We start from the raw sequence: 13,206 nt of genomic DNA on the forward strand, positions 1-13,206 counted from the left end.
TGGCAGAAATTGTGGAACTGAAAAAGGCATGGTGCTCTGTACACTATAGTTTGTCATAAGTGCAAGAAGTTGGTAGATGCCTGGTAATGCCCATCAACATAGATAACTTTGGGTCAGAGAAAGTGGAGTTAACAGGAGGTGCACTGACAGCCAACCTGGAAATGTTGGAGGAAGAAGAATTAGAGATTTTAATATAAGGTATTCTAAGCTGCAACAGTCTGCCGATTCAGCAACACTGGGGAGAAATGTTTCACATTTGCAAGAAACTGATACAAAGGTAATGGTAAAGTTGGGAATGGAATATGAGAAATTTTTCAACCCTCCCAGACAATTCCAGCTATGCCAAAAACAGAGCACTGGGAATGTACTGCCAGTGTACAGAAAACCGTACTGAGTTCCACGTAACTTCCAACTGGTGATGGAGAAATTTATAAGCCAACAATTCCATGACGGATTAATTGAAGAGGGTACCACCCGTTGGAGTGCTGGTATTTACTGTAGCAAAGAAGAACTCTAACAGCAGTAGGGCCTATACTTTCTGTTGGGACTATCAATATTTGAATCAGCATACAGACGAGATGCATACCCGAAGCTAAAAATCACATACATTTGGATAACCTGGGGCAATGCTTTTATTTTACAACAATGGACTTGCGAAGTGGATACCTTCAGTTGGCAGTAGCATCGGAGGACAAGCCTAAGACTGCATCTAGTCATTACCAGTACCACCAAATGATGTTTGGATTGAAGAATGCACCGTTGACATTACAATGCCTATTGGATAGGGTATTACGAGGCCTAAACCCAAAACAGTGTAAGGTGTATCTAGATGATATTACAGTATTTTCTAAAGACATTCAAGAACACATGGTATATTTATGGGACGTCTTTAGTCAATTCTGAGTGGCATAGCTGACACTTTGGAAAACTGTCATTTCATATTGAAGAAAGTTCACTATTTGGACCATGTTATTGGTCAGGATGGCATGCAAGCAGACCCTTGGCTCATACAAACCATGAGTGAATATTCTGTTCCTACAATGCAAAAGCATCTTCAGTCCTTTTTAGATTTGGATAATTATTACAGAAAGTTTGCACCAAAGTTTGCAGAAGTAGTGAGGCATCTCAGACATCTGTTAAAGAAAGGAATCAAGTTTTAGTGGTCTCTGGCTTACGAGCAAGACTCTGTGGGTGTAAAGGAGCTGTTGAACTCTGGTCCTTGGTCCTTGCCTCATTTTCCCAGATTATCAAAAACAATTCATACTATCTTGTGGTACCAGCACCAAGCCTTAGGATGTGTGTTAAGCCAGACAATAGAAGGGCAGAGCGCACATTAGTCTATGCTTCTAGACAACTGAATAAGGCAGAAAAGAATCATTCAACTACAAAGAAAGAGACACTCAGCCTGATTTGTTGTATCACACATTTCCATTGCAACCTACGTGTTAGACATTTCAAAGTCATAACAGGTCCTGCAGCATTGAAATGACTCATGGTCCTTCAAGACCCAGTGAGTTGCTTCACCTGATGGGCTTTGTGGCGCAGTGAGTTTGATTTTGCCGTAGTACACCACCCCAGGTAAACACACAGCAATGCATGGTAAAGTCACAAGGTACATACAATGGAACATGTTGGTTTTTCTGCAGTGGACTGGCGGAGGGCTCAGGCTGTTGACCAAGTTTGTCAGCAGTTTGTGATGCAACCCCAGTTCTCTGCTGATGATGGAGTACCGCACAAACAAAGTAGGTTTGTACCAGAAAGTTTATGCGACAAAGTGTTCAGACAGGTCCACAACTCTTAGCTTAGCAGGGCATGGAGGTCGTCAAACTGCTGAGCAAAGTACTGTGGAAAATTATTGATGGAAAACAAGTAAGCGGGACATGGAGCAATATGCGAAAAACAGCACACACAGTGTGAAGAGGGCTATGCTCAGTCATCAGCAAATTACATTACAGGGATTGCCAGATGCCAAAAGGCCTTTCCAGATGATTGGTTTGGATATTCTTGGACCATTCACATAAAAACTGGCAGGTACTCGATGTCTTGACTCATCAATCACCTTTCGCGCTATTTGTCTATGACTGTTGTGCCGAATCAGTGGGCACAGAAAGTAGCTCTGGAAATGGTGAACCATGGATTTTTAAGTCTGGTTTGGGAAACCTTGATAAATGTTCAAGATACTAATTTTATCTCTGAACTAATGAAACATATGTGTCAACTTTTATGGATTCAGAAGTTGCTGACAAGTGCACTACACTTACAAGAGAGGAAAGAAAAGGTGCACAGAACCACAAGGAAAATGTTAAATTATTATGTGAATATAACACTCTACTACCATATGTGGTAGCAGCCTATTGCTCAAAATTGCATCAAAGTACAGGTACATCACCATATGAGGTTTTTTATAGTCAGAAGATGCCCTCCCTATCAAACAGTCCAAATTGCCATCTAGGGAAGATGTATCAGCTATACGTAGCCTTTCTAGAGATTGAGGGGCATATGGTGCCAGGGTAAAAAAGTAAATACAAAAGCCCTAGAGCAGTAGGGAGGTCTGCTAAAAACAGGGGTTTTATCAGGTAACTGAAATGACCTCTTGCGTCAACATATAGATACATCTCCCAATTTTTACCACTGTGGTGCACATGGGACATATCTGCTCTTCTAAGGGTGTCCTGGAAGTCCTGACTTAGTTACTGTTTGCTTCCTCCACAGGGGGAGAGAATTGGGGGGAGAAGACAGTTAAGACACGGTGGACTAAACGAACCACTCCTACAGTTACTCCAACAGCATGCCCAAGGTTGTGGGCTGGCCCGTTACAGTATGCGCAGTGATGATACTAGAAAATTTGCGTGTTTAATTTGATCTGGTAGGAAACATTGGTGATACCGTATTTACTCGAATCTAAGCCGCACTTTTTTTCCGGTTTTTGTAATCCAAAAAACCGCCTGCGGCTTAGAATCGAGTGCAATGCAAGCGGAAGTTCTGAAAAATGGTGGGTGCCGCCACAACTTACTTCTGCCACTGAATATATGTAGCGCTACTAGCGCTACACAGGAAGTCTTTGTAGGAGAGAGAGAGAGAGAGAGAGAGAGAGAGAGAGAGAGAGAGAGAGAGAGAGAGAGGGGGGGGGGGGGGGAGAGAGAGAGAGAGAGAGAAGAAGGGTGGAAGACGAGCTTTTTTTCTCCGCCCCGAGTTTCGACCCCTGCATTTTCATACATTATCCAACGAAGTAATTACAAATTCCGTATTGTTCATCTTCGAATGTAGCAGCACTTCAATGTACTTCGAAAATCCGACTGGCAAGACTTGTTTTGATGCTTGTCAATATGGCCAACTCTACGTTCTGCATTTCTTCCTATCTGTGAGAAGAGATGGTTGTTAATAGGAACTTTTATAAATTGTGAATCACATGCAGTATTCTCGTCACCATAAGAATAATACGAATATAAACCTTTTGCCATGTATTGTTTCATGTTTGCTGCTATCTCATTTAAATCCTATCTGCCTAATAAACTACGAAACTAGAGTGAGACAACAGCAAACGCGGAAGAATATACATGCCATGTCATGTTTATATTCGTATTATTCTTATGCTTAATAGTGATACAGTCAGAAATGAACCACGGCAATTGACTAGATTTTTAAATCTAAGATGACTCTAATTTCTGTGTAGAATGTAATGTACTAAAGAGGCACCTGCAAATATTTTCAAACGGAGAAAAAATTTCGCTAAACTCTCGTTCAGAACATCTTCTATCATACGCAGTCTATTATTTGGTTCTTGTTGATCATTATCAAAGAAAGCAGCAGTGAAAGCAACAACAAATAGCAGTTTATTGCCATTGTTTCGCTAATGAGACGATTCCTCTCTCTTTAAAAAAAAAAAAAGAAGAAGAAGAAGAAGAAAGAAAGAAAGGTGGGGGGGGGGGGGGGGGGCGGCGGCGGTGGCGCGCACAAAAGCAAACCATGCCGCGTACGGCGACAGGCCGTAAACACGCACTATCAGAATGCGACAAACAATGCATGACACAGTACAGTAATGCATTTTCAGCTTAGAGTGACGTAAACACCCATAACAAAGAAAACTGCGCTTATCAGATCAAAGAAAAATAAGCAATCAATTCAAACCAAACTAAGCACGTGGAAAAGGAAGGGTACCCGTATAAATACGGACGGAGCGCCTGACGCATATCAATGGCTACCTGGTAAAGCTTAACTGCTAAGCTTATGACTCGAACCAAACTACTGTAGCTGTATTGTCATTCATTCGACCGAAATTGTGTCTCATATTACAATGGACCAACTTTGTTTTGATTTGGAGTGCGGACTATAACTTTTCTCTCCCTTTGAATTTCGAGTCTCAAATTTCAGGTGCGGCTTAGATTCGGGAAATTTTTTTTTCTTTGATTTCGAGTCTCATTTTTCAGGTGCGGCTTAGATTCGAGTGCGGCTTAGATTCGAGTAAATACGGTATGTAGTGCAATATGTCAATTATTTTCTGAAGTGTGTACAATGTCACACTAATAAAGGTTATGATAGTGAGTCCAGGCATTACTCTCAGCTCCAGAACTGCTGCTGTGTCACGTCAAACAAGTCACAGTATACCCTACAAAGCTAGTACATATAGTGTCAGGGTCATGAGAGCTCAACTTGTTCTGTGTGGAGAAATGTGTGTAAGTGTGTCCTTGGAATGTGATCACAGGTACAAACGAATATTTCCAAAGGGAAAATCTGAAATACCTGAATGCTACCCTGGGTTCGTTCCTTCTCACCTCTCTGCACTAAATGCTAGCCTCCCAGAATGGTCAATGAAAATCAGTACAGACTGTATGGTGAGCCTTCATGTCAGTCCTACTCGTAGTTTTGCTAATGATAAGCACTGTGTATTGCTGACTCAAGTGTAGAGTTGCACAGATCCCGCCCCTACCAATCTTTCATGTGCAGATTTATACCAGCAGTGTCAGCACTCATGAGGAAAAACCATAATGAAGCCAGTTGCCATAATATGAGATGCAGCAGTGTGCCACAGCATCTGCCTATGGGCTGTAGCCCTTCTATCGGTCAGCAACAACAATCAGGGACACTTAAGTGCATGTCATGCATAACATTTGAGGCAGCCACATCACAATAAAGCCTATTTGGAGAGTATAAATACATGGCTGTCTGGTCAGGCTGGTCATGGAACCAGTGATTCAACGAGTGAGTGTTTGCTGAAGTGTTGGCTACTGCCGTGAGGTCTCCACCATTCCATCGTCACCCTAATAAGACTTCCTGCCAGGTGGCCCATTTGCAGCATTCATGTGCTGCAAGTTGAACTGAGGCTCTCCTCACCACTGGGACACTGAGCATCAGGCAGCCTTGCCTATGGCTAAGCCTGGTTGTGTAAATTCACACACAGCTGAGTCAGCATCAACGAGCTGCCTGAGAATGCCTACTTCACAAAGTCATTGCCAGGCTGCGCAAGATGTAGCAACAATCAGCTGCATCATGACTACACTTCAAGAGTATGCTGCTGCCATCCAGTGCCAACTGACGTGGTTAGAAGCCACCAGTACACCGTGTTGGGAAGTAAACAAAGGCTTCTCATAATGATGAGATGTTTTTGCTTCATGTTGATTCACCAACCTCCAGTAGAGAGAGAACACTCAAACCCATTACAAAATGATGATGCAGCACTCACGCAAATACCTGACATAGAGATCATGATTTGTCATCTCATTATAATTGCAGCACAAGGTTTCACTTATCTAGTATCCTAGCTGTGCCTAATCATAAAAGAGAAACCCTTACAAACACTTTCTCCAGCTAAAAAGACGCAGGGTGTTGCAGTAAGAGGATCAGTACACAATGAAACAGAATCTTTAGAATAAGGGATTATTACTGCAGATGTACCACAGGGATCGACATTGAGTGTGCACTTGTTTTTATATGTAACTAATATTCCATTAGATATCCAAGAAGCAGAAATATTTGTCTTTTCTGATGATGCCTGTATTAGAATCAAACTTAACAGAGTAAGCTTAACACTTGAAGATGTAAATAATATTTTCTTGAAAATTAATAATTGGATGTCCGCAAATTGACTATCACTGAATTTACATAAAACAAAATACACACAATTCAATACTGCACAAGTTCTGACTGCATTATTAGAAATAAAGCATGAGGATAAATCAATACATTTTACAGACCTTCTTAAACATCTTAGCTCTGTAACTTTTATATTAAGCATAAAATCATTTTTGGAGATGAAAATGTAAAGAAGTTGATTTACTTTTCCTATTTTCATTCACAAATGTCTTGCAACATTATATTCTATGGTAACTTGTCATTCAAGAAAAAAGTGTTTGTTGCATAGAAGTGTGTAACAAGGACAATGTGTGATGTCTGCTCTAGAACCTCTAGCAGTCAGATCTTTATTTGGGCATACTGACAACAGCCTTGCAGACATTTACTCATTTATGACATTGTTGCTGACAATTTATCACAGTTAAAGAACAAAAGCAACACTAGTAAACACTAGAAGGAAAAATGATTTACACTATTCATCACTCAGCCTTAATGTGGCACAGAAAGAAGTGAGGTATTCAGCCATAAAAATCTCTGACCACCCACCCAGTGATAGAAAAGAATTTAATGAATATAACAGAGGTAAACATTCCACGTGGAAAAAATATATCTAAAAAGAAAGATGATGAGACTTACCAAACAAAAGCGCTGGCAGGTCGATAGACACACAAACAAACACAAATATACACACAAAATTCAAGCTTTTGCAACAAACTGTTGCCTCATCAGGAAAGAGGGAAGGAGAGGGAAAGACGAAAGGATGTGGGTTTTAAGGGAGAGGGTAAGGAGTCATTCCAATCCCGGGAGCGGAAAGACTTACCTTAGGGGGAAAAAAGGACAGGTATACACTCGCACACACACACATATCCATCCACACATACAGACACAAGCAGACATATTTAAAGACAAAGAGTTTGGGCAGAGATGTCAGTCGAGGTGGAAGAGTAGAGGCAAAGAAGTTGTTGAGAGACAGGTGAGGTATGAGTGGCGGCAACTAGAAATTAGCGGAGATTGAGGCCTGGCGGATAACGAGAAGAGAGGATATACTGAAGGGCAAGTTCCCATCTCCGGAGTTCGGATAGGTTGGTGTTGGTGGGAAGTATCCAGATAACCCGGACGGTGTAACACTGTGCCAAGATGTGCTGGCTGTGCACCAAGGCATGTTTAGCCACAGGGTGATCCTCATTACCAACAAACACTGTCTGCCTGTGTCCATTCATGCGAATGGACAGTTTGTTGCTGGTCATTCCCACATAGAATGCATCACAGTGTAGGCAGGTCAGTTGGTAAATCACGTGGGTGCTTTCACACGTGGCCCTGCCTTTGATCGTGTACACCTTCCGGGTTACAGGACTGGAGTAGGTGGTGGTGGGAGGGTGCATGGGACACGTTTTGCACCGGGGGCGGTTACAAGGATAGGAGCCAACCACCTTCCCTACCCTCTGGCTCCTACCCTTGTAACCGCCCCCGGTGTAAAACCTGTCCCATGCACCCTCCCACCACCACCTACTCCAGTCCTGTAACCCGGAAGGTGTACACGATCAAAGGCAGAGCCACGTGTGAAAGCACCCACGTGATCTACCAACTGACCTGCCTACACTGTGATGCATTCTACGTGGGAATGACCAGCAACAAACTGTCCATTCGCATGAATGGACACAGGCAGACAGTGTTTGTTGGTAATGAGGATCACCCTGTGGCTAAACATGCCTTGGTGCACAGCCAGCACATCTTGGCACAGTGTTACACCGTCCGGGTTATCTGGATACTTCCCACCAACACCAACCTATCCGAACTCCGGAGATGGGAACTTGCCCTTCAGTATATCCTCTCTTCTCGTTATCCGCCAGGCCTCAATCTCCGCTAATTTCTAGTTGCCGCCACTCATACCTCACCTGTCTCTCAATAACTTCTTTGCCTCTACTCTTCCACCTCGACTGACATCTCTGCCCAAACTCTTTGTCTTTAAATATGTCTGCTTGTGTCTGTATGTGTGGATGGATATGTGTGTGTGTGCGAGTGTATACCTGTCCTTTTTTCCCCCTAAGGTAAGTCTTTCCGCTCCCGGGATTGGAATGACTCCATACCCTCTCCCTTAAAACCCACATCCTTTCGTCTTTCCCTCTCCTTCCCTCTTTCCTGATGAGGCAACAGTTTGTTGCAAAAGCTTGAATTTTGTGTGTATATTTGTGTTTGTTTGTGTGTCTATCGACCTGCCAGCGCTTTTGTTTGGTAAGTCTCATCATCTTTCTTTTTAGATATAAAAGAATTTAATGGGTAATAAAATTAACTTTGAACACAAAATCAAATCATATCTTCTTGACAAAGCCCCCTCCACCATAGAAGAATTTCTGAATATGTAGTTGTGTGTATGTTCGGGGGATGGGGTGCTAAACATGTTGCCATATCTTCTTTTGAGCAGATTTACTATAACTGTAACACCATATCATTCCATATCATAGCGAGAGGCTGCAATAATGATGTACGGAATGTACAAGTAAGTAACTAATAATAATGAGTAATGAGAATTTTGGCCACACATAACGCAAGTTAACTTGAGGATGAATACAGGGCAGCCTCCATTCCGTCACATACTGACTGACTTTAAGCTTCTGTTTAAGCACCGACGGACCACCCTGTATTTTAATAATCCATACCAGTTATTTTACATATTTTCATCTGTTTCTAGTATACTATAGTATCTTTTAAAAGTGACAGCTTTAAAACATTTCCACCGTGAATAGTAATTACGCATAAATTATGTTATGATAAAACAAATCTTAACAGTACCTGGGAGAGGGAGTGATGAAAATGCTGCCGAGAGGTTTGTCCTCAGATGTTCCAGATGTTGCTGGAGTGCATTATTACTACTCTGCTGTTGCACTGTCTCAGCCTCCAGCTTCTCGACAGCTGCTTTCATGTTTTCAATATGCTTTTGCAAAATAGCATTTTGTTGTTCATAATCTGTGTTAGACTTTCGTAACTGTCGCAGTTCAGCCTCACGAGCTGAAAGAGAGGTTTTGTAAATATAATGTGAAACCAAATAAATACTCAAAGGACTGAAAATGTGAAACAGTAAGATTTGAAGATGGCAAATTAAAGAATCTACAGTAAAACCGCACTAATTTGGACAAGTTCCACAATCCAAATTATTGAAAGTCTGAAGTATATAAATATTTTCTACAACAGTTCATGCACATTTGCATCTACATCTGTATCTATATACATACTCAACTAGCCACCATATGGTACAAGGCAGTGTCACTTTTACTAATACTAGTCATTCCCTTTCCTAGTCCACCCACAACTAGAGCAAAGGAAAAGTGACTATCTATATGCTTCCAGACTAGCCCTAATTTCTCTCATCATGTCTTCATGATCCTGATGTGAAATGTACACTGGTGGCAGTACAGTCATTCTGCAGTCAGCCAAAAATGCTTGTTCTCTAAATTTTTCTCAATGCTTCGCAAAAGAATGTCATCTTTCTTTTGGAATTTCCATTGATTTCATGAAGCATCTCCATAATACTTAAGTGTTGATCAAATATACCAGTAAAAAACCTATCAGCATGACTGTAAGTTAGTTTGGTGTCTTCCTTTCATCTGCACTGGTGGGAATTCCAGAAGACTTGAAAAGTACATATGGATACGTAGCATTAGTGTTCTATGTGTGGCCTCCTTTATAAATGAGCTACACTTTCCTAAAATTCTCCTAATAAACTGATACTGACCATTCACGTTCCCCACTAGTGTCCTCTTGTGCTCGGTCCATTTCACATCACTTTGCAATGTTACACCTAGATACTATGTTGAAAAGACTGTGTGAAGCAGCACACCACTAATACTGTAGTCGAACATCACAGGATTGTTTTTCCTTTTCATCTACATTAACTTACATTTTTATACACTCAGAGTAAGCTCATATTCATCACACGAAATAGAAATTCTGTCCAAGTCATTGTGTATCCTCCAACAATCACTCAAAAACAACACTTTCCCATATACTAAAGTGCCCTCAGCAAACAGGCACAAACTGCTGATCACTCTATCCGTCAGGTCATTTATGTATGTAAAGAACAAGTAAAGTTCTTCCTGGGGCACTCCTGATGACAGACACCCTTGTCTCTGATGAACATTCATCACACGGGACAACATACTGGGTTCTATTACTCAAGGAGTCTTCGAGCCTTTCACATATCTGAGAACCTGTTCCACATGCTCGGACCCTTCTGAGACGATACAGCGCCTTGTAAACCATGTTTACCATCAACAATTCTCCACTACATGATATGTGGACAATGTGTAGCTGTAAGTTTTGTATTGTTAATAAAAATGAAATATTTTGTATATTCTGTGTGAATATATGATGTAAAAATGTGTGTTGTTGCTTATGTTTCATGTTTCTGTCAAGACACAGCCATCATCACTGGGCAACACTTATGTTGAACTGACAGCTGTTTTAAAGAGAAGCCATCCTGAAGCAACTTGTCCAACCGTGGATTAGTAATGATGACAAAATGTACCTTGAATTGTAAAATTAAACAATGTGTTCAGCTTTGGCCACAATTAGTTGGAAGCAGTTGGTGCATTTCATTAATGTACGAGAGGTGGTGATATTATCAGTGTACGTAAAAGCTATGTAACAAAGACTAAAAAGTATTTGGAAGATTTAAATCCTCCGTGAAGAACATTTCATGAATAACTGGCTTAGGTGAAAGTTTTTTCAGAGCAAGTAAATAATTGGCAACCAATGCTGTACAATCACAATAAAGTCATGAGATGTTCAATTGACTCTTTTATTAGAACGTGTTACACGTTTCGGGATTACACCCACCTTCAGACATCTGTTACAAAAAAAAGTACAAAACATAAATGAACAGCACACTCAACATGTCTCGATGTGTTTTTTCTTTTTTTTCCCTGTAATGATGAGATGTGTTGAGTGTGTTGTTTACTTATGTTTTGTACGAGGAGTGTTTTTTAAGTAAGTACTGTTTTGAAATTAAAAAAAAGACGTGCTAAGATATCTCATTAATTTTTTTTGAAAGCCTGTACCTTAATCTACGCACTGACTCCATTACAGTCTGATTCTTCCTTGTTTACATTGTGTATTGAGTGTTTAAGATGCCTCCGATAATCGTGAGTCCCGCCGACTGTGAAGTACAGGTTGTTATACGATTTCTTAGTGCTAAAGGCCTAAAAGCGATCGATATTCATCGTGAGATCTGTGCAGTTTACAGAGAAAACATTATGAGTGATGGAATGGTAAGAAAGTGGGTGAGAGCATTTAAAGATGGCCGCACAAATGTGCATGATGAACAATGGAGTGAGCGTCCTTCGGTCGTTAATGAAAGTTTGATGCAGGAAGTGGACAATAAGGTGAGAGAAAACAGACGCTTTACGATTTCCTCCTTGCAGGATGACTTTCCTTATGTTTCTTGTAGTGTTTTGTATGGCAATCTGACTGAGCACTTGAATTACTGAAAATTGTGCACATGTTGGGTACCAAAAATGATGGATGTGCACAAAACCAAACGTTTAGACAGTGCATTGACTTTCCTTGAGCGGTACCACAACGACGGTGATGATTTCTTAAGCCAAATTGTTATGGGTGATGAAACATGGGTGGCCTACGTAACACCAGAATCAAAGCAACAGTCCATGGAAGTTGAGCAAGGGCATCGTTTTGCAGCAAGACAATGCCCATCCACATGTGGCGAATCAGACCAAAGATCTCATCACATCTTTTCGATGGGAATCTCTAGATCATCCTCCGTACAGCCCCGATCTTGGGCCCAGTGACTACCATCTCTGCACTTGAAGAAACACTGGGCGGTCAGCGTCTTCAAGACGATGACGAAGTCAAAAAAAGTAGTGATGCAGTGGTTAACAAGTCAGGTTGCAGACTTCTATGAGGAGGGTATTCAAAAACTGGTACAATGTTATGACAAGTGCCTCAATATTGATGGAAATTATGTAGAAAAGTAGATTAAGGTACAGGCTTTCATGTAAAAATAAAATTATTGAGATATCTTAGCACGTCTTTTTTTAATTTCAAAATGGTACTTACTTAATAAACACGCCTCTTACTTTTTTGTAACAGATGTCTGAAGATGGGTGTAATCCTAAAATGCTTAGCATGTTCTAATTAAGAGTCAATTGAACATCTCATGACTTTATTGTGATTGTACAGCATTGGTTGTCAATTGTTAACATAAAAATGATCGCAGGCCTCAGACAGGATTTTATGTCCTGTATATCACAGCAAGTAAAGTTGTGTTAAGCTGAAATGCCATTTAAAATGTATTTCGTAAAAACTAAAAAACTGATACTGAATAGCAACATAATTAATGAAGTTATGATACTGAGTTTTGGGTGATTTTATTTCACAATATTTGAGGGAAATGTTATGAAGGCTACTTTCCAATGCTGGACTGACTTTATTTCAATTATGGACTGATGAAAGATGAATTAAACTGTGAAAAAGTATTTGAGTGTCAGTTCCAAAATAACAGTAAAGATATTATCTTTGCAAGTAAAGCAAAGCTTAAACAAGCAATATTGCTACTATTGTTGATTGCTATAGATTACAACAGATGTGATATTAAAGCTGAGTGCTGTCACACCTGGGAAGGAACTGGTCATAAAATAATAATTCAAGCTAAAAGCATTTCTTATGATCGACTACACAAGTTTAATTGGGCCTATAATTCAAGAGTTGGTTCTAGACAATGTCAAATTGAGTATTGACAGACCAGAGTTAGTAAAACCCTATGTTAAGCTTGCACAAAATGTACATCTGTGATTTTTTATGGCAACGAACGAACAAGACACTGATCAGGGAATCCAAATTTTGAACATTACAACTACTCTTAATGATGACCATCAAAACAGAACCTGTGCCATAATTATTTTAATTTCCTGAACTATACAATGGTGTGCGCCTGTTATACAAATTAAGCATTATAGCAGTAACAGCTTGTAAGTGACATGGTAACACATCCCAATATGGTGTATGATGATCTACAGGCCACTGTACTTTGATAACAAATTACACTGTTCCAAACACTTTCTGGAAATCTAGAAACATGGAATATGTCTGTTGTCCTTTGTCCACCATTCACAAGATATTGTGTGA

General features: G+C 40.4%; 1 protein-coding gene across 1 annotated transcript in view; it reads right to left on the reverse strand.

The window, feature by feature from the left end:
* Positions 1 to 13,206, reverse strand: part of LOC126199159 (high mobility group protein 20A-like) — a 99,119-nt gene that overhangs the window by 7,356 nt on the left and 78,557 nt on the right. The window contains exon 6 of the mRNA XM_049935914.1: positions 8,860 to 9,075. Coding sequence (XP_049791871.1) covers positions 8,860 to 9,075 — 216 coding nt within the window. The remainder of the gene's footprint in view (positions 1 to 8,859; positions 9,076 to 13,206) is intronic.

Source organism: Schistocerca nitens, chromosome 8 (genome assembly GCF_023898315.1).
Source record: "Schistocerca nitens isolate TAMUIC-IGC-003100 chromosome 8, iqSchNite1.1, whole genome shotgun sequence".
Lineage (NCBI taxonomy): Eukaryota > Metazoa > Arthropoda > Insecta > Orthoptera > Acrididae > Schistocerca > Schistocerca nitens.